General features: G+C 42.5%; 2 protein-coding genes across 2 annotated transcripts in view; one reads left to right on the top strand and one right to left on the bottom strand.

Moving 5' to 3' along the window:
- Positions 1-627: 627 nt before the first annotated feature.
- Positions 628-5,712, bottom strand: ap2s1 (adaptor related protein complex 2 subunit sigma 1). Its single transcript, XM_079272527.1, has 5 exons — positions 5,577-5,712; positions 4,909-5,058; positions 4,527-4,640; positions 2,728-2,787; positions 628-2,084 (listed from the first exon to the last, which is right to left on the bottom strand). Exons 1-5 carry the CDS (start codon positions 5,577-5,579, stop codon positions 1,983-1,985), a joined length of 429 nt encoding a protein of 142 aa, XP_079128653.1. The 5' UTR covers positions 5,580-5,712; the 3' UTR covers positions 628-1,982.
- A 2,905-nt stretch (positions 5,713-8,617) lies between these two features.
- arhgap35a (Rho GTPase activating protein 35a) overlaps positions 8,618-19,937 on the top strand; it is a 56,728-nt gene continuing 45,408 nt past the window's right edge. Inside the window, exon 1 of the mRNA XM_079271295.1 lies at positions 8,618-9,228. The gene's annotated coding sequence lies outside the window, so the exon portion shown is untranslated. The remainder of the gene's footprint in view (positions 9,229-19,937) is intronic.

Raw genomic sequence — 19,937 nt, 5'->3', positions numbered from 1 at the left:
CATCAGATCATGATTATAGGTAAATATAACGTCTTTTTAAAACTGATGTGAGCAATAACTTATTACACATCAGCTGACTTAGCAGGCCCTGAAATTTAACAATAGCGTCCATGAACGTGATTCATTTTCCTGCTTTCATTTCTGTGAAAGGCAGTGAGGGCGAGGTTAGGATGTCAGAGGACTCGAGATAGAGAGTAAATGTCCTGTGTGTCCAATTGTCTGGATTTATGTCCCGGGGTCGATGGAGTAACGGCTAGAGTGGTTTAATGTAGCTGAAGTGGATATATCGGCTGATTTATTGATCCTGCACAGGCTGTCAAGATGACCTCATAACCAAATTGCATAATTTACTGCAGACGAGCTGATGTGTGACCACTAGATGGTGCTGAAATATCAGATAGAAAAATCTCCAGTTCATGTTGACAGACTGCACGTTTTAGTCAGTCCTGTTAAAAGCTGCACTAGTCAAATGAACATGTTTAGGGACATTTATTACCATATTTTTTAGGACATTCTCTACATATTTAATGACAAATCGGGCGATAGTCTTGATGGGAAAATATCAATCTAATAAAATGTCCTTTCCATAGAGATGAATCATCAATTAGAAGCAATCGACAGTTGATATTCATGTATCACTTCATGTTTATTAGATTATTTACATATAATGGGACGTATTGATGTGGGTAGTTAAATTGGAGACGGCAATACAAACACATCTTCCATCGACAAACAGGTGGACAAAAAGGGAAGCAGTACATATTTCACAATTGCCTAATCATTAAAAAAACAAATAGAAATACAAAAGTTCAACAACAGTAACATTTGAAACCACCTTTGTGACAGGATATGGTTAACTTAGAGTATGTCATGTAGTTTTATAGACATTAAAGTCCAGCAAAGTTCATGAGGCTTGTCTGAGGAATTTAGAAGCCAATTTATTTTATGCAATGGCAAAAAAAAAGTGTTTATGGATCTTACACAAGTAAATGCTCCTCACACACAGTGAGCAAGAACCACTCCTTCTGGAATGCATGTGTCACTTTCACAATATTCAACATACGCAAGATACACTATGTACACACAAACGACACAGACTGTAAAATATACTTTCTGTTGTGTGACCAACAAGCACCATTTAATGTAATGTGTTCAAATCTGGATCATTAGAAATGCAATGAAAACAATTACGACACCCAGAGCGCAGCCGTCTGAGCCTCCGTAACCTCCACTGTGTATCATCATCAGCCATGAGGATGTTGCCACAGGCTGCCATAACACACCGTCAGAATGACACTCATCCGAAGTACACTCGATTCAATTATGAACCTGCAGGGATGTGTCAATTGCTCTCAAGGGCCTTTTAGTTATAGTTTACGTGTACTGTGATCCAGACACAAAATGAGCAAACGGTCTTTCTTTACATGGCTTTATAGAAGTGGCTGTTGCAGGCGGTCACTCTTCATACGTGGTGCTAGTTGGTGACAGTAGTGCCATTAAATGTAAGTTGACGGGAGGGCAGAGGAGAGAGCGAGAGACACTCTGCTAGATCTACATCAGTGTTTCCACACAGAGAAATGCAGACTAAGACTAATTGATTACTTTATGAAATAACTCATTCCTGCAGCCTCTGGAAAAGTAAACTAATATTCTTGTTGATTGTAACTTAGGCAGTGTATGAAATGTCAACACTTTGAAATGTACAGCCTTTTAATACTGGGACAATTCAGAAGTATAACAAATACAGAACATTGCAACATATAGACTGCTTTGACAAACAGGTTAACTGAAGCTCCCTGTCATATATCCATATGTACACAATATTATGCATTTCTATTTCTAAAATCACCTCCTCCTGAAGTTTCAGTAAGAGTGAAGTCTGCTCCGTAGTGGCGGGGAAAAAGATTTCCAGAGTGACGGGAACGAGGAGTAGGTGAGTTTGGGTATCGGGGCAGCAGGTTAAGGGGCAGGTGGTCTGTTTTCTACTCCAGCGACTGGAGCATGAGGAGCTGCTTCAGGACCTTGGTCTGACTGGTCTCCCTGATCTCTCCAGCCAGGAACATCTCGTCCACCACCGTGTACACCTTAAAGTGCAGACAAAGGCAGTCCATTAGAGGGGCGGACGTGGCCTAACAGTGTGGTGGCAGGAAATGAGAGGATTAACATGGAGGACAAATCCCTCAAACCACACGTGGTGTTGTTGGACCTGAAAGCCAACAAGTGCTATTATCGCTGTCCCTACGAAAGGTGCATCATCATCATTACTCAACTCCACCTCTGTGTTATCAACATGTAGCCGTAACAGCTGGGTGACAGAGAGGAATCAGTCCTTCAATGCGTGAATGGATGAGTTTGTGAAATTGTTTTGTCCTCTGAGCAGCTGGGCATCAGTGGATGAAATTGGAACTGCACTGTCCATTTCTCTTCTATCTGGGTGTAACATGTCAAAAGTAGGTGGTGCTTGGTTTAAGTACTGCATTGTGGGCGGATGTTCAGACACCTTAAGTGATTAGTAAGAGCAGCTGTTGAAAGCAGTTCATCACTAGAATGATTGAGATGAATCTCACTGAATGACTGCTTGAGTTGTGGATATTATATCAATTTGACATTGACTGTAATGAAAGAAACATTCCCTCATCTGCCTTTGTACTAATCTGCTGCTTCTCTCTGATCAAAGCGATTATAAAATAGTCTCACAAAGCTAAAATAATCTTGCGATGTGCTTACCTTGTAGAAGTTGAACACAAGGTCCAATTCACACACATTGTGGAAATACTCGTTCAGCACCTTACAGGAAAGAGAAGAACAGTAACAAAAATGTTATTAATCTGATAGCAGCCAGGAGATAACCAGATAGTCTACTGTAAGAAGACGTAAGAATGTTTGGTGATTGGAGGGTGCAAGATACAAGATGGCTAACATGGCGAAGTCGAACCAGTGGCTCACAGCTAACGGTGCTGACAGCGGTGCATAAGTGCTGACAGAGCTAACAGTGTAACCGTAGTTCCAAATCGTATACTTTTTACCGTCAGTGTAAACTGCTGCTGCCCTTACAAAGTACAGGTTTTTCTGGCATAATACATCTTTACAGAGCTCATAGTTGTTTGCTGCTATATTAATGTTCAGAATATTGAATACAGCTCATTGAATGTTACGCATTACTGCAGATTATGTTAATGCTGTAGGAGCAGCAGAATCCACTTTACAAACCAGGCAAGAAAAGGCGAATTCCACTACAACTATGTAAAATATGCCAACTTAAAATGTAAGTGGTGCTCTTCCCATCTTGTTTCCACAACAACTAATTTTCAAGCAGTGATAGTGTAATTCACAATGTCAGAAGTAAATGTTGAAACAAGCACCATGAAGTCCTGCCTAAATAAAAATACATGCACTGTATTTATTTTAAATGGGTTATTTCTCCTTGGGCATGGGGTCGTGTGCAACAACACGCTTAGAAAGTGCAGCTTAAGACTCGCAGGCATTTCTTCATCGTCAAACATTACATGAAATGACCTTCACTCCCGAGGGCTCAGACTACAGCTACCATTTGTCTTCTTAGCCTAAAACAAACAGTAGATCCGACCTTAAGCTCACAATTTCAAAAGGAAAAAAGCTGTTCACCAAAGCAAAGTAAACAGTGACACTCGAGCGGCCTAATTCCTCCTACTACCGGTACTTGTAAACTAGAAATAAAAAAAACATGATTCTGATTTAAATATTTGTAGATCTGCTGTCAAGCAACATCTGAAATGATTATCAGACGATACTGAAATGCATTTATCTTGCTGTTTTTACTGCAGTAGCACTTCATGGGCCGACCTGAGCAATGACTGGATGCAACTGTGCTGAAGCAGGTCATACAGTAGCTGGCACGGACATTATGAGGAAAATTCCAACGTGTTTTTTGTTTTTGTTTTTTTAAATCTGATCAAACTACATGCACATTACAAAAAGAATCAGCTCCACAATCTGAAATGACTGCATCATTGCCACTTTAGTGTGAGTTGCTATCAGACTCAGTTTGTAATTAGTGATCAATTTGTTATTTTATTGCTGGAGGCCAATTTCCAGCATCACTTGACTTATTATCTAACACTGATTAAGTCAATACACCCTGAACATAAGAATGCAAAATTAACTTTATCCTCCTAATCTTTACTGAAATAGACTGTCACTGTTAAACTGTGACTCACTTGTTGTGCTAGCAACACTCTGATAATCCATATTCTGTTGAGGATTAAACCGTATGTGCTTTATATCACATCGATTTAGATATTACATTGCACTAAATGTCATTTGACTGCAATCCGTAATTCCCACAGAATGCAGGTTTGATATTAAGGAGCCGCAAGACAGTAGGAGGACATTTTTTTGAAGGAAATCATTAACGGACATTCCTCGAAACAATCAGGCCGTGAGAAGTAAATCATCATAGTTCACTTACTGTATGTATGTATGTATGTATGTATATATATATATATATATATATATATATATATATATATATAGTGTATGTCTGTTACCTCTACAAAGTTGTGGATCCCCTCGAGGTATGCCAAGTTGTTATCAGTCACGTCCACACAAATACAGAAGTATAGACCAGCATAACGCCGGTAAATGATCTTGAAGTTCCTGAACTGTGGGAACAAAAAAGATAAAGCCTCTTAACAACTATGTCTGTCGTATTATGACAACAGCAGCAGCTTTGCTTGGAGGTAAGCTTCACAGTTTTACGGTAAAACACACAGTATGCGTCTGATTACCTTGGAACAAAATGCATAATACAACTTGCCCGCAGACAAGGATTTGAATGCCTCCAGAATGCCATCCATTGGCTGAAATGGTTATTTTTCTAATTGTCATATAACTGTGCATGCATGCGTGTGATACTGACTAATCCCATACCTCCACAAAGTTGGTGTGCTTGGCATCTCTGACAGTTACCACAGCATGCACTTCCTCGATCAACTTCTGTTTCTCATCATCATCAAACTGCATGTACCATTTGGCCAGTCGCGTCTTCCCTGCTCGGTTCTGGATGAGGATGAAGCGGATCTATGCGATACAATTAAAAAATATAATAGAGTTTACAACAGAAATAGTCCGTTACTTGTCCTAGATATCTAACGTTAAGAGATATGAAACAGATAATTCATAGATAGGACACGACTATCTAACGGTAGTGCTACTTTGTATATTATCTAAAGAGTTAGCAGTATTTCTCTAATTATTTATTCAACTGTAGCTAGTTAAAAAACTGGTAGCAATAGCTTTAGCTGACGTGTAAAGCTCGCGGTAGCTAAACCACACCCATTCTGTTGACAACTAGATTGTGCAAGACCTTAGACAAAGTCAAAACGATTGCCAGGCGATCTATTTGAGCGACGTGGTAGTCGGTGTCTGTGATAAAAAACGTTGTGACTTCAGATCTGTGGCATTAGCCTGCTAAGGTAAGTAAGCTAACCGACTAGCTTTGCTAACGTTTTCTACTGACTGAGTGACGCGGTTATCCAGCTAGCGGTAAAACGCTACCACTATGAGAGGAAAACATTGTTCATATGTTATATATTTACCATTGTCTCCTAAATGTGGACCTGAGAGGCTCCAGAATATCACGTTCCTGAAGAATTTTGCGAGGATTTTTTCATAAATACATCAGTAATTTCTTCGACCGCTCGTCCGCTACCTTCCTCGAGCTAACAGGAAGTGAGAAACCACACTAAGTTGCGTTGCATGGTGGGAAAAGTAGTTTAAGTTGCGACATTTAGAGCCAGTGGGACGTCTTATGGCACTTCAAGAACCAGCGTCCCTCCGTAGTGTCTTCAGCTGAGTCGCGTCGTGTATCACATGAGAAGATCTATTATTTTCTATTGCAGAAAAATCTTCAGATGTAGTTTCTAATGCGAATTTAAACAAACTGTTATTATAGGTCAGCATGTCATATATTATAAAACATGTATTGTGACACTGAACATCATTCAATCAGTCGTATCAATAATGTTTTTAAAGAAACGAAAGGTTACTTTAAAATTGTACTCATTACTATTGTCCAGCTTGACATTTTTACCACATCAAATGTAAAAAATATATATGCCATCTACGTTTTGGAAATTGTATAAATAGTATTTTAGCCATTTCTTCATAATAGTGTTTCAGTGTGTGTGTGAGTTTCAGTGTGTGTGTGTGTGTGTGTGAGAGAGACAGAGAGTATGTGTGGTTATGTGTACTAACATTTGTGGCACACTGCACCTCTGAATAACTTTCATACACTATATAGAAAGAAAAAGTTGCAAAACCGGTATATATTTCCACCTCCGAGGGTTACACCATTTGCGGTTGTTTTCTGCAGTGTCAGGGCCCAGTATTTGTTTACTTGTCTGGGTGTGCAGCCATTCACTGCAGAACATTGCCCAGACAGCTTGGACAGCTTGCCTCTCTGGGCATTCAGGGTGTTTAGGGGGTCAGAGGGGGATGGGGGAACTGTGATTGTCAGGGATTGCAACACTGTGAGTGAAGGAATGTGCTTGCTCTTGGGGCCCATAAATATTTCAGCAACAAATACAAAGAGGGTTGATAAAGAAACAATGTAAAATGAAAGGGAAAACCAATGATTTAACGATAAACATAGGTTTTCCTCCATATGTGTTTGCAGCTGTGTTTTGACTCTGGTGCGTTTATGGTAAAGAAAGCACAACATGTTTTAGCCTTCACATGAAAACTGAACAGCACAAATAACCTTTTGTGTCATCATTTAACAGCTAAATGAACAAGTTGTATGATAGGGTCCGGAGCATGTTGAAAAAACGGTGGTAGGATTGAGGGATGCAGATTAATCAACAGAAACTTTGACCCCATGCTAATCTTGCTCTGTGTGATTGGGGTCATGCAAATATGACTGAGGACACAGTGACTAATGTGATTGGACAGAAGTGTGGACTTATTAAAACGGTGGGCAGTGCACCTTGAACCCTGACTGTCAAAGCACACACAGCGCATTGTAATTTGACAACTCATGTTGGAAAAATACAACATCTACAGCACTTACAAATAATTATTTCTTATATGTTTTGGTTTTGCCATTCAGCAGCCAGGAGGTGGGATATTGTACCATGACTTTAACTTTGATGACATGCCTCTGACATAATGTCTGTATTGCTTCAATGATGCAGTGTTTCAGTCTCAACTGTCTTCTAACATGTGGAATTCAATTTCAAATCAATAAATTGGGTTTTAAATCCCTATAAACGTATTTGTTTTCAATGACTGTTGGAGAGAGATGAGGTTAAATTCCAGGAGAAAGTCCCAATGCAAGACACTACATCTGTTGGTACAGGCAGTTGTCTTGTACAACATTGCAGACCAAGTATGTGAAAGTAGTTGCATTGTCTTTCTGAGAAAACTACTTAAGGATCTTAAAATGTTTCATTGTGTAGTCAAATCAAAGCAGACTTCACAGCTATAGCCTTGTACCAAATGGATGACTCTGGTCACAACATATATAATTATGACTAATCTTTGAGATGATGTTTACCCCCCCCCCCCCCCCCCCCAAAAAAAGGTGTTAAATATTTTCCCTCTGTGCTGTTCGATATGGTTTTAGGTAGGAGTCCTCGGGTGAACGCTCAACAAATCTATTACCAGTTATGGAGCCGCGGAACATTAAAATCTTGGAGATGACATGTCTGAGTTTGTACAGGAAAACGGGGATCAGCTGTGAAAGGAAATGATGTGTGAGACATGAGGCCAAGAGGGCAAATGGGCCGAAATAAAGTAAATGAATTACAATCATGATGACATGATGTTCTTTTTTCCTGTAGCTCGGAAACAGTGTTGCAGTAGAACACAGTGCAACACAGAATAATAGTCTGATATCAGTGTTAACATCCAATTTGAAATGTTTTTATTCATTTGAAATTTCCTCTCCCATCTTTACCTTTTTAAAGTCAACAATGTACTTTATGTTGTTTTTTCGACATATATGAAACAATACAAATTGAAGTATTTGAAATAACAATGCATTATTTCTTAAAATGAAATGTAGTGAAAGTATAAGTACAAAATAACAAAGGAAATACTCATGTAGATGTACGTTAACATTGTAGTTGTAGCACAGCAGGCTCCGGTTTAGATCATTCTTTTTTTTATTAAGTTTTTTGCGTGTGAGTATATAGTTGTTCAGTCATTATTACAGATATTCCTGTATGTTTTAGTTGATTAATTCGTCCACTGATAATTACAGAAACAATACATGTTTACATGAAACTACAAAAAAATAAATACTAATAGGAAGAAAAAAACTGATCTGGGATCTAGAGAGAAATTTTCCGGCTTTTTTGCGAATGTGATTATTTTTTAATGAATATGACGTGTGTCTAAATATGTAAATAATATGTATAATGTATAATAAGTGAAAAGGATCTAATAGTCACGTTTAAATCTCTTCATAAACAGAGTGCGTGTTGTAATTGTGTCCATGAACCGCTGGGCGAGACTCTCTCTCTCCGTCTCTCTCTCTCTCTCTCTCTCCCCCCCCCCCCCCCCCCCTGTTCTGTGAATAGGAGGGCAGATGCTGGATTCGGGAGAAGGTCCGCCATTATTGTGAAGCTGAAAAAAAAAAATAGACTTATACACACCGTCACACATTTCGCCTGTAAAGGGCTTAAGATCAGAAAGGAGAATACATCGGGTTCGGACGATCTGTTGTACACTAAAAGTGGCGCTTTTGGTAAATGAAGGCAGGGCTTTTAATCGCGTTTCATACGGACTCTTTATTTTTGACACAACAAAGGAAATAATAATTGGTGAAAACAACGTGGTGGTTGAATCAAGAAGGGGGAAAAAAACACACCGAAACAGCGCTTTTTACAACGCCTCCCCCTTTCCTCCTCATTTCCAGACTGGAGTTTGAACAGCATTTCTCTTTTTTTTTTTTTTCCCCTAACGAGAATTTAGTTGTGTTTTTTTCCTCTCCTCTCTTCTCCAAAGACGGGGCGAGATACGCATCTCGTTTCTGAAAACTTCAGTCTGATGAAAACGAGCACTTAACGGGGGAAAGCAGTGGACAGATAGCCTGTACATTTAAAAAACGCGGAACGTTGATCGGTGTCAGTGCTGGTAGGAAGTGTTTTAATCTGTTTTTTAAAGTCTTTCGCCCCGGCTGTGAGCAGAGAGGAGCAGCGACAGAAAGAAAGGAGTGGACGAGGAGCCGGAGAGAGGAATGCTATGGTATGTAGACCACACGAGATCACTCTTCTTTTGCACCCAAATAACGCACGTGAATGGACAATTTGAAACAAATGGTGAAAGGATATATATATTTTTAGGCGTTTACCTCCTCCCTACAATATGAAGTGCTGCGAATAACAAGAAACTGGGAGTCAACCCCAGTCCCCCTGAGGGCTGGAGAGATGTTGAAGCCCTCGATAGTAATAATGATTATTCTAATGACGATGCGTGCGTGGATACAAATAAAACCTGTTGTAATGTCGGCTACATTTGCCCTGTGCGTGTTTTTAAATGGGAAGTTCACAGAGGAGAAAAGGGGGGGGGGGGGGGTAGGTAAAAATGGGTCTTGTCCAAACATTAAAATTGTTTGTACAACAACACCTGGTATGCATTGGTCTGGTCAGGCCTAGAGAAACTCCCCATGTAAGCCTTGAATATAAGGAGCAGCACGGATTTTTAATTGGTGGAGGGGGGGGATTGGGTTTAATTGCGTTGGCTGTCAAACAACTGTTAGATGCTGCGTGTTTTGTGTATTTATCAATGTTCAGATCAAATGCTTTATTTATTATTATTTTTTTTTTTAAATGAGGTTTTGTGAAGTTGTAAGTTGTTTAATGTCGCTGTCTGGGCTTTTATTTGTCATGTTTAGCTATTTAGTAGCCACAAACCACGACCCTCATCAGTTTTAGATCGTGATACACGCTCTTTACACATTGTAAATTGTTTGAGTGATTATTTTCTCTTTTGTTAAATGCCACACTAACTTTGCAAACATCAGAGCTGCATGTGCAGTGCTTCCTGGTGACACCGTTAGATAATGTGCGTACGCCCTGCCGGGAGGTAACAGTGCTCTGCTCCTGTTTAACTCTACCTGTCACACAAGTGGCTTAAATCCTCCAAGGCAGGATATACATTATATGTGTGGCCATTTCTACCAAATATATATGTATCTCAGGTGTGGCTATTTTAACCTGAATGTCTGGATGCGGCTTGTCGACCACTTCACGGTCTAAGACAAGGTACAGACTGATTAAGGTGACCGTATGATAACAATTTACACTGCGTTTTAATCTATTATTGTGCCAGAACTTGTCACCGGTGTGTTACAAGCTCAGTCTCACTGCCACTGCAAAGTGGTCATTGCCCTGCCAGCCACTCCCTTTTTCCACTGGACTTCACTACTTTAATTTAGAAGTGGTCTTTTCTACCTGCCTCTCGAATATTGATTTAAGATCGACTGTGAAAGACTTCAGAGAAGGAGATAAGTGGGGGGAATGTCTGTGATATGGCCTTTAACACAGCGAGGGCTGTGGCCTGTACTGCTGTGTCATTGCCAGATATACGGGGGACATGTTCAAAACAGGAACTTTGTCATTTAATCATGGATTTATGATGAGGATTTGACATCCTTACCAAGCAAATAAGTTGACTCATGTCCCTGACTGTTCTTTGACTGAGTGCTTTTTGATCTTTGATCTTAATCGGCCTTATTGGGACGACCATGCCGCGGAGGAAGTAAACGCAAGCACACACACTTTCCTTGGCAAGAGAGTCTCTTTGCTCTCAGGTAAATGCATTAGCAGCTGTCAGCACTTCTGTTCTCTGCTTGATTGGGCCCTATGCAGTGCAGTCACACCTCTCCAGGAAGCCTCTTCTTCCCCTAATGGCCGTGCCATTTGCCCAGGCAGCAGGCAAGCTACCAGCGTACCCACTCACCCCTGTCTGTCTGCCTGCCTCTGGGCTGCGGATCGTGTCGTTGGTATGGGCTAGAACATGTTCCTGGGATTAGAGGAGGGCAGGCTTTGTTCGTCAGGATGTAGGCTAGAGATGTGGATATATCCTTTGATGTGAGATTATGTCCTTCTATTATGTGGACAGATACACATAGAAAAACAAGGGAGACAGTAGAGGGACAGCTAATCCTTTCTATCAAGTTTATTCTATAGTCTTCAATATGACTTCTCAACACAGATAAAGGCAATCCGAGAGTACATGGGCCCTTAAGTGTGGAACATGTTCTGAATCAGTAAACCCAGCTTTGAGTTAATTTGATTGTAATGTCACTCAATTTGAAAACTTGAACCATGCAATGTTATTTCCATGTCAACGCGGGCTTTTTTTTCCGAATGAAACTGTGGCCTTTCCCTCTTTTGCCGATTTCCCAGCTGGCGTACTTGTCAACGCAGAGTGAGTCCGTATGCCGGGGATGGAGAAACGTCACCGCTCATCTGAAAATGTGCCGTCTCTCTCTTGTATCACAGGAGAGGTTTGCTTGTGAGTCAGTATAAGCCTGTGTTTGATGGAGAAAAGAGCTAATTATAGCGGGCAGCTTTGGAGTTTGGTGGACCAGATTACAGTCACTCTCCTCTCAATGGCTGCCTTGTTCTAGTGGCCGATTATTAGGCAGAGAGAAGTGCATTCTGGGATGATTGTATCTGAATTTCCATTAGAAAGTGTGCCTGCCTCAGTTGAACTGAGGCTCTCTTCTCTCCCCGCTGGTTCAGCTCCCATGCTCAATACAGATTTGCAGATGGGGACAGCTTGATATAAAGGCCTCTGTAGTGAGCCCCTCTCCTGTTTTAGAGCCACTTTAACTCCATATCCTGAATGGCCGAATTATGTATGAGGGAACCCACCCCCGCTCAGCCATGGTGGCTGCGCTTTGTTTTTAATTCCTGGAACAAAATTATAAGAACATATCACTAGTATTCATATGCAAGGGGCCCTTTCATAACAAATGGTTCACCAAAGAAGTTTGTCAGTCATTTTTATTGAAATCAATCGGTAATAAAGATTGCATTTGCTCTATTTCCCAAGCCCACTGTATTATGGTGTTGCTTTTCCAATACAAATGCATTATTAATGGATAATGCTATTGGAAAGTAAGGGCTTTAGATATGATTAATGGTTTGAATGATGGCCCTAGTGCCATGTTGGGGTAGTTTTAACTAGCCTTCATGTTTCTTCCCGAGAAGAAGGAAAATAAATAAATAAAAGACACTGTTTGGATTCACGGTGACCATGGAGATGAGGGACCAGGATGTAAGCCACAGAGGAATGGTGACCTCTGGACGTGAGCGGCCCCGCTTTGCTATTCCAGATACAAATTACACAACAGAGGGGCAAGGCTTATGGGCTATGGTAATTTGGAAGAGCTGAAGAGGGGGGGCGGGGGGGCATGAGGGGATAAACTATGAACAGGAAGAGAGTGACACAACAAAGCAGGTAGTCAGTTGGAGGAGAAAACAAAGCTACAAGCATGAGAGAGTAAAATAAAATGCGAGCTGCCAGTTTCTGCTTCAGGCTGTGTTCCTGGTATGTGCCCTTTCAGCCTTCTGCTGAGGGATCAACCAATCAATGACAGCCACAAGTAACCCCGCTGCTTGGCAATTGGCCACGGTTAAATTCCATGACTCAGCGTGTCTGTAGATAAAACGTTATGATTGAGTCACTGCCAATGAAATCAGTTCATTAGGTTGGACTGCTGCTGCTATGACATGCAATGTTTTATGGGTTGTGAGGGGGACTAGTCTGAAAAGAGGGGCTTGTCTTACGTGAATACATATTCCATTATTTTATCACGTTACGGGTATAATGGCCTCCGATTGTTTTCGAGTGAGTCAGTGTTTACGCTGACTGTACTGTAGACGCTGGAAACCTCTCAGAAACAAAGAGATGTGGCCCTGAAATCCACCTACACGAGTATTAAAGGATCACTAACATACACACTCGCACGTTTCCCACCCTAACCCAACACTCGGTATTCATTTCTGTCTTAACATGTCGTGCTGACCTTCCCTCGTGTCACTGGCAAGGCTCCAGGCTTCATTGCCTAAATTGGGCCGGAGTCAGGAGGAGAAGTCCCCGTGTGTCATTGTTTGACTTTCTCTGTGGAGATTCTCCCTTGTGGCGCCCCTGGGGTTTCCTCTGGGGGGGGGGGGGGGGGGCGGGGGTTCAGGAGAAGTAGATAAGGATAGGGTGGAGGAGACGAGGAGAGAGTCATTTCAAAGGTGAGGGGAAGATTCGGAGGAATAAACCAAATGAGAAAAATATCGAAATGCCACTACCGTGGTGAGTGATGGTGGGTGCTGCAGGTGGCACACCTTCCGTTCATGTATTCTCATACAACTTGTTGGTTCAGTAGGAAGCTCAGCAGTCTAGCTCTCAATGCATGTCTATCCATTCCCGTCCTTTTTAACTGTAGAGAGAGGTGGAGTGCAGGATTTATTACATATTACGTGTGACGCGACATCGCTCTCTTACCTACTTTGGGATTACCTACTGTGGGACTTTCCATTCGGACGCCTTAATGCATTCGTTTTATTTAGTGCTGCAGTACATCCTTACATCATCATACATCCTCGGGTATCATTCATTTCATTTCGGAAAGGCTCCTGTAACGGCAACTTCGGTGCGACTGAGAGGCTCTGAGGTGGGCTGTTATCGACAGAAGACTGGCTGCACTCGTAAGCTGCACCTTTGGTGTAATATCACAAGCGAGAGAGAGAGAAAAAACATGCAACCACCCCACCTCTGCTCTGCTCCTCTAACTGTTCTGTAAACGCTGTAATTGAAACCAATGGGTTGTGTGACAAACTACTTTCCCATTTCATTTTTACACAATCGCCATAATAAGATTAGGTGTCTTGTGAAAGATTGCGTCGGAATGCTTTTGGCAGTTTACAACTGTGTGCAGAGGCATGGAGTGAGTTTGTGGTGATACGAACATAAAGTCCCTCTACTGTGAGTTGTGACTCCTTCTTTGGGTTTAGATCTGTGCCATGTCAATCGATAACTGCTGTAGGAACGTTGATGGTCATGGGTAAAGCATGACGACGAGTCAGGAACATGATGTTCTAGTTTGTGTGTTATCCCGCCATGTTGTCCAGTTACCGTGATGTCTCTTACTGTACACTCTGTTTCGGCCCAGCGTTCTGACAACTTTATTGGAAGTGTCTTTGTACACGTGCAGCATGCAAGAAGAGAAGAGAGAGGTGGAGAGTGGGAGGCAGAGAGGTGTTCTTCCAACGTGTTCTAATTAAAGTTGGCAGGTTTAATCACAGATTGATAAGCATCGGAGAGGGAAGGGAAAAGGTGCCTGGAGACCAAAACAACCGGAAGCCTTTGAGAGTACCTCACTCAACCCCAGGTTTTTCCTACTTTTCTCAAACTCCTCCTAAGCTCTATCGATTGCTCTTGTTGCCTCCCTGCTTCTTTGAATTCACAGAACATTTCTGTTTCTGTTTATTTCTGTTCCCATGGCTCCCCCCGTCGCTCAAATGTTCTGTCCTTGAGCACAGTGCCATGTTCTAGTCCGCTGTGGTTGAGGACGCAGGAAGGGCACCACCTTTGTCACTAGATGTTAGTCTCAGATGCCACTTCAGGGGGATCAGGCCACCACTGTGCTGGCCTGTGGCATCTCCCCAGTCAACATGTGCTGACACTGTCTCTCTCACACACAAAAGGACACACAAACCCCTTGTATTTGGACAAGGGGCTTTTTTTTTTTTACAATGTTGTGATTAGGTATTCTTAACTTGGAGCTCGCCCCAGGCATTTCAACATTTCCAAATCATTATGTGGCTGTTATTGTTTAGTATTCATGGTTGGCAACTCAACTGCAAAAATTTGGAAATTTGCATTGGAAGGGGCTAACTTGTTCAGCACCGCGGTCTGAATTGAAGTATGTATGCTACTCTGTAACTAACACTGGCTGACCCCTCCTCACCCTCATAACACAACTGTCAGAGTGGTTCTGGCCGCTAGGCAGCTGTGTGAGAGTGGGCATCATATTCTCTTTAAGGTGAGAAGATAAGGTGGCTGAATAACTATTTGTTATCATAAGCAGTGAGCCCCCCCCCCGACACCTTCGCATCCCTTATCTGGCCATGTCCCGGTTTCCTGGCCCGAGCTGGGGCTGATGAGTAAGCACTGCTCAGCCTGCGGGTGGCTTGGCCTGCTGCTATCGATTGCAGCGCCATTGCCTGTCATCCAGCTACCACTTAGCTAATGGTGTCCATACTATTGTCTCACGGCTGGGAGAACGGCCATAAAACGGAGAGCGGCGTCGGAGGGAAAGATGGATTTTACCGACCGAGGAGGCACACCCGAAGCAGCCTGAGCAAAATGGTACTGCCTTGTGCTGTCTTAAGATGGTAGCGCTGTCATTCTCCGTCCCAACTCCCTCTCCCGTTTCCTTCTCTTGTTGGCTGTCTTTGTTGTGGTGCTGGTTGGTCCATCTGCATGAAAGAAAGACGGACCATGATTTTCCGCCAGTGTGCCAGTCTCTGTGTTGGCCTGGTTTTAACCTCGTTGCTCTGATTGTTACTGTTGTGCAAACAAAAGCACATTTGCGCTAAATAAATAATCTTAGCGATGACTCACCTTGCATGCTTGAATCTAGAGGCAATTAGAAAAGGCTGCCATGAATGCCAGAATGACGTATGTCCAGTGTGCCATTTTGGAGGTTTGTAAATGGATTTAGCTGTGAGTTGTGTTTTCATGGGGGTGACACGGGTCATTTCTCTTCTCAGTGCCGTGATTTCCCAGGATGCAGTCGGTGGGGCCCCAAGGTCCATAGCTCTTATGTCAGAGTTCATTTCCTGTTGCAGTGCTCCAGCACTGAGGATCCACCATTTTGTAACATTCCCGATGAGGTCTGGAGAAATGTGTCTCAATTCACCACCCATTACTCACAAGCGTGGCTGCTTTTTAACTCTAAAAACCTTTCATCTCAGTTAAAGAGTTGAACACTCATCATGTTGCATTCAGCCTAACGCTGAGTAAACAGTTAGCACAGCCGAGGACACGCTATGCCATAAGTAGCAGAGGTGTGATTGTGTGTCCTTATTTAAGATACTGTTCATGAGTCACAAACATGAGGCAGTTAAATGTTTTGGAAGGAAGACGGCCTCACAATAGTTTTTGCTGAAGTTTCTAATCGTACTTTAAATGCAGCATCTGTGGTCGCAAATCCCCATAAAACCACAAACCTGAGTCTGCACAAGTCCTGCATCTTCCTTTCGATGCTGTGCTGACTTACACGAATGTCCGAAGTCGTGAAGATAAAAGTAAGGGAAACATGGGGGAAGAATGTAAACATTTCTCCGGGTTGTTTTTGGTTTGAGGGTTGTTCAGGGAGAGCCTCACCACACCATGGCTCGTATTAGTCACAGTCATCGGAGAGAAGAGAATGCAGACCTTTTTGCCCAATGAGGGAAAAGGTCGTTGTGAATGCAGTTTGTCAGGTCCGGACGAGCTGCGAGCTGGTGCCTGTTGTAGCTTTAGTCTACGCGACTGCCAGAAAGAAAACGAGAGAGGGGAGAACCTAATGTTTGGAGAAACATGAGGATGAGTATGTCGTCATTCTAGATGACTTATAGGATGTTCATTTTTGTATCGGTTACATTGTCAATGCGGTTTTAGATTTCCACAGAGACCACATCTCCACTGAAATGTTAGTGTGGATCACTTTTTCGGCGTAGTGAGGAGAAAAGAGGGGGGGGGGTGCAGCCTTTTCCTCTTTACATTTGAATTAACATTTGAATTCTGCTATTTGTACAAGTCGATGTGATCTTTAAAAGTGAAATGTCAACACGATGGGTACTCCAGCTATTTAAGTTATTAATTACCATAAATTTAGGGGACATCAAGAGACTGATTTAATGAAGGATGCTCAGAAATTTGTGCAACAGCAGCAATGACTGTTTGTCCTTTAGTATAGGTCAAGCTCCAAACACACTGGATCCTACATCTCCCATAATGCAACTCGGCAGTGTCCAAGCTCCACTAGAGCCAGTAACTGTTTTTACAGCCTGTGTGATACTCCTCATGGCAATAAACTGACTTTTACAACTAAAATTGGAGTGCCATGAATCATGATTTTTATGGATTTATTAAAACTTTAATATTTCACAAACAATTATTGCATGCTAATACTGGAACGTAAAATGTATTTATGAATTGAACTGTTTTCATTTTCATGTAAAACTTGACACAAAAAAACACATTTAGAGCATGCCAGAAATTAGTATTGTTGTATCAGTATGGTGTTATTATATTGTTCAATGGCATTGAAGTTGACCGTTCGATCTAAGTGGGTCCCAACCAAGAGGGAAGCTGTTCAAACAGTGTTTGTTCATGCAGACTGTTGTGTTTTCGGTCATGCAGTTACTCCTAGAAGGCAAAGTAGTTCATGACTAATGACTCTGGATGACTGATGGCGTATTTATCCTGCGGTGATTGGAGTAAATGCCGAATAAGAATTTCTTTTGTTCTCAATTGTTGATCATATCTGACCCGGTCAATGAGAAGAAATATCTTTGAACAATCAAAGAGAGAAGTTAAATAAGCTCAGAGACATCATGGTGTTGTGGTTGGAACTTGTCCCTCGCATGCGTCATAGATTATGAGAAATGTTTGGCTTCATTCCTGACATCAAATTTAAGATGCATTATGCAAAAGGGTTTTTATTAGAGAACGGATGTGCTTTTACACGAGTAATACTTTAATCCCCAGCCCGGATCACTTACCATAGTGGCGGCTAGATTGAACAAAAAGGGTTTCTCAAAAATGAAGCTTTGCCCATGTTGGAACGCAGGCTAATAGCATTCCTTGTCCCGTAGTAGACTACCTACAAGACAACACATCTTTAGTCCAATCAAGGTGGTTATTATGTCTCCGCCTCCTCCAAGAATACCCATGTGAAGCTTTAAAACTACTACCACTCATTGTTTATTAGTGGTAGTGATTTAAAGTCGCTTGAGAAGAATGAGTTGTTTGAGTTCACAAGTGGAAATCTATTCTACTTCTCAGCTCAAGTATTGTCAGAGTACTAAGGTAATGCTTTATCTCAACCATTAAGTATGTGTTGAATATGTCAGTGAAATACACAAGCTAAAACAAGGCATGATTGTGGTCATGTCTGGGACATGTCATTGTGTTTCCACTGTCATGGTGTTCTTGGAAACACTCAGACTCCCTGTGATAGCAGTAATTGGCAATTGCTATGCCTTTTTATGAGTTTCCTGTCAAACGGCTGCCAGAAATAACACCAAAGCTATCATTATAGGGATGTTGATCCTTCCGTTATTTAAACCACCTGCTGTGTTTCGTATATTGTGCAAGTATGTATGCACGTGTCAGAGAGATGAAGTGACTCTGAACAGCAAGAGTTGTAAGATGGAAATGTCCAAAAGTATGTCAGAGCCATCAGCTTTGTTGTTGCCACAAACATGTCGGATCATTTGAGTCATGTTGTTTTGATTGCAGGGCCCTTCTGGAACCAACCGAACAAGTGTCTGAGACTAGTTTAGCCTGTCCTTGTCCCACAACAAGTGTTACACACGAGCACACTGATTGCCAGACCTTGAGCAAACTCTATTTCAACACACATATTTTACAAAGACGCCCCCATCCACAATATTTCAGCTTTTGCTTCACAACTATGTAAACACATCCTATCTCTGTCCCTGGTCCCTCAGTGTTTGGCCAGAGTGGATCAGATTCTCGGAAATTGTGCAACTCTGCGGGTATTGTGCCGTTGGACCACAGAGCAGGGCTTACATCTAGGGCCTTGCCTTTTCCTGTCTTTTTCCCTCTCCCTCCCTCCAGAGGTCATAGTTGACAGGAGACATGGGTGGGTGATGTCAGGCCTCTCCTCAGGGCCTCCGGGGATCCTCGGGTGTCTTGTGAGGTTGGGCAGCAGCAGCAGCTCCAAACAGGAAGCAGTGATGGCATGAGAGGGGGAAGGAACAGCTTGCTGCTGTTCTACTTTGTTTGTTTTTTTGTCACACGTCGGCGCCGAAGATGGAGACGCAGGACAAAGATGGTTAGGACTGTGCGGCCAGGAAGAGCTCAGTCACGGGTTATGTGCACATTTTTATCTATGAGCTACTGGAACCATTTGATGAGCCACACGGCCGACAGAGTTGAGTTAGAATTGTTATTCAGCTGTATTTTATATTCATATATATATATATATATATATATATTTTTTTTTTCACCTCCAGAATTCCCTTGTTTTTGCTCCACAGTCGTGAAGAATAAGATAAGTTGAGATTTGCTCTCCTGCTGTGGGCGTCTGCCACGAAAGGTTGTTTTAGTGCACGCTGGGTCGGTGACTTGTTCAGAGGGTCTATAATGTTCCAACATCATGTGCGAAACACGGTCGTGACTCGTAAGTGCTCTTTGAGCGTGTTGGGGCGGTGCTCCCAGGGCTCCCTGATGATGTAGCATGGTAAACCGCTCCTACTGCTTGCACAGCTGGGGCACACTAGACCGGCCTCTGCAGTGCATGGAGGGAGGGAGATTGAGAGAGGGATTGGGAGAAGGCAGACAGACAGACAGAGAGGGAGGGGAAGGGGAGAGTGGCTGGAGCCAACACAACAGAGGAATGCTGTGTGGGCCTTCAGGGCAGGATACAAACTGCAAAAAGCACAAGCGAGCGCAGAGGAAACAAGAGCAGAAAACTGATTATAAATGACAAATCCCCAGCTCATGCAACCAAGCAGTGTTAGCTGTATCCTAAGGGTGGGGGACATGCAACAGTAATGGCTCCGACTCCAATCCAATCTCCTGTGTGTGTGCGACCGTGTTTGTGTATGCGGCCTCCCTCAATTCAAGAGACAGACCGGAAATTTTGCCCCTCCCCTCCCGCGTCCTCCCTTCATCCTCTGCCCTGTGCTCGCTGCCCAGCGCTGGTTGGCTGG

Source organism: Melanostigma gelatinosum, assembly GCF_949748355.1.
Source record: "Melanostigma gelatinosum genome assembly, chromosome: 7".
NCBI lineage: Eukaryota > Metazoa > Chordata > Actinopteri > Perciformes > Zoarcidae > Melanostigma > Melanostigma gelatinosum.
This window is presented reverse-complemented; position numbering and strand designations above follow the sequence as displayed.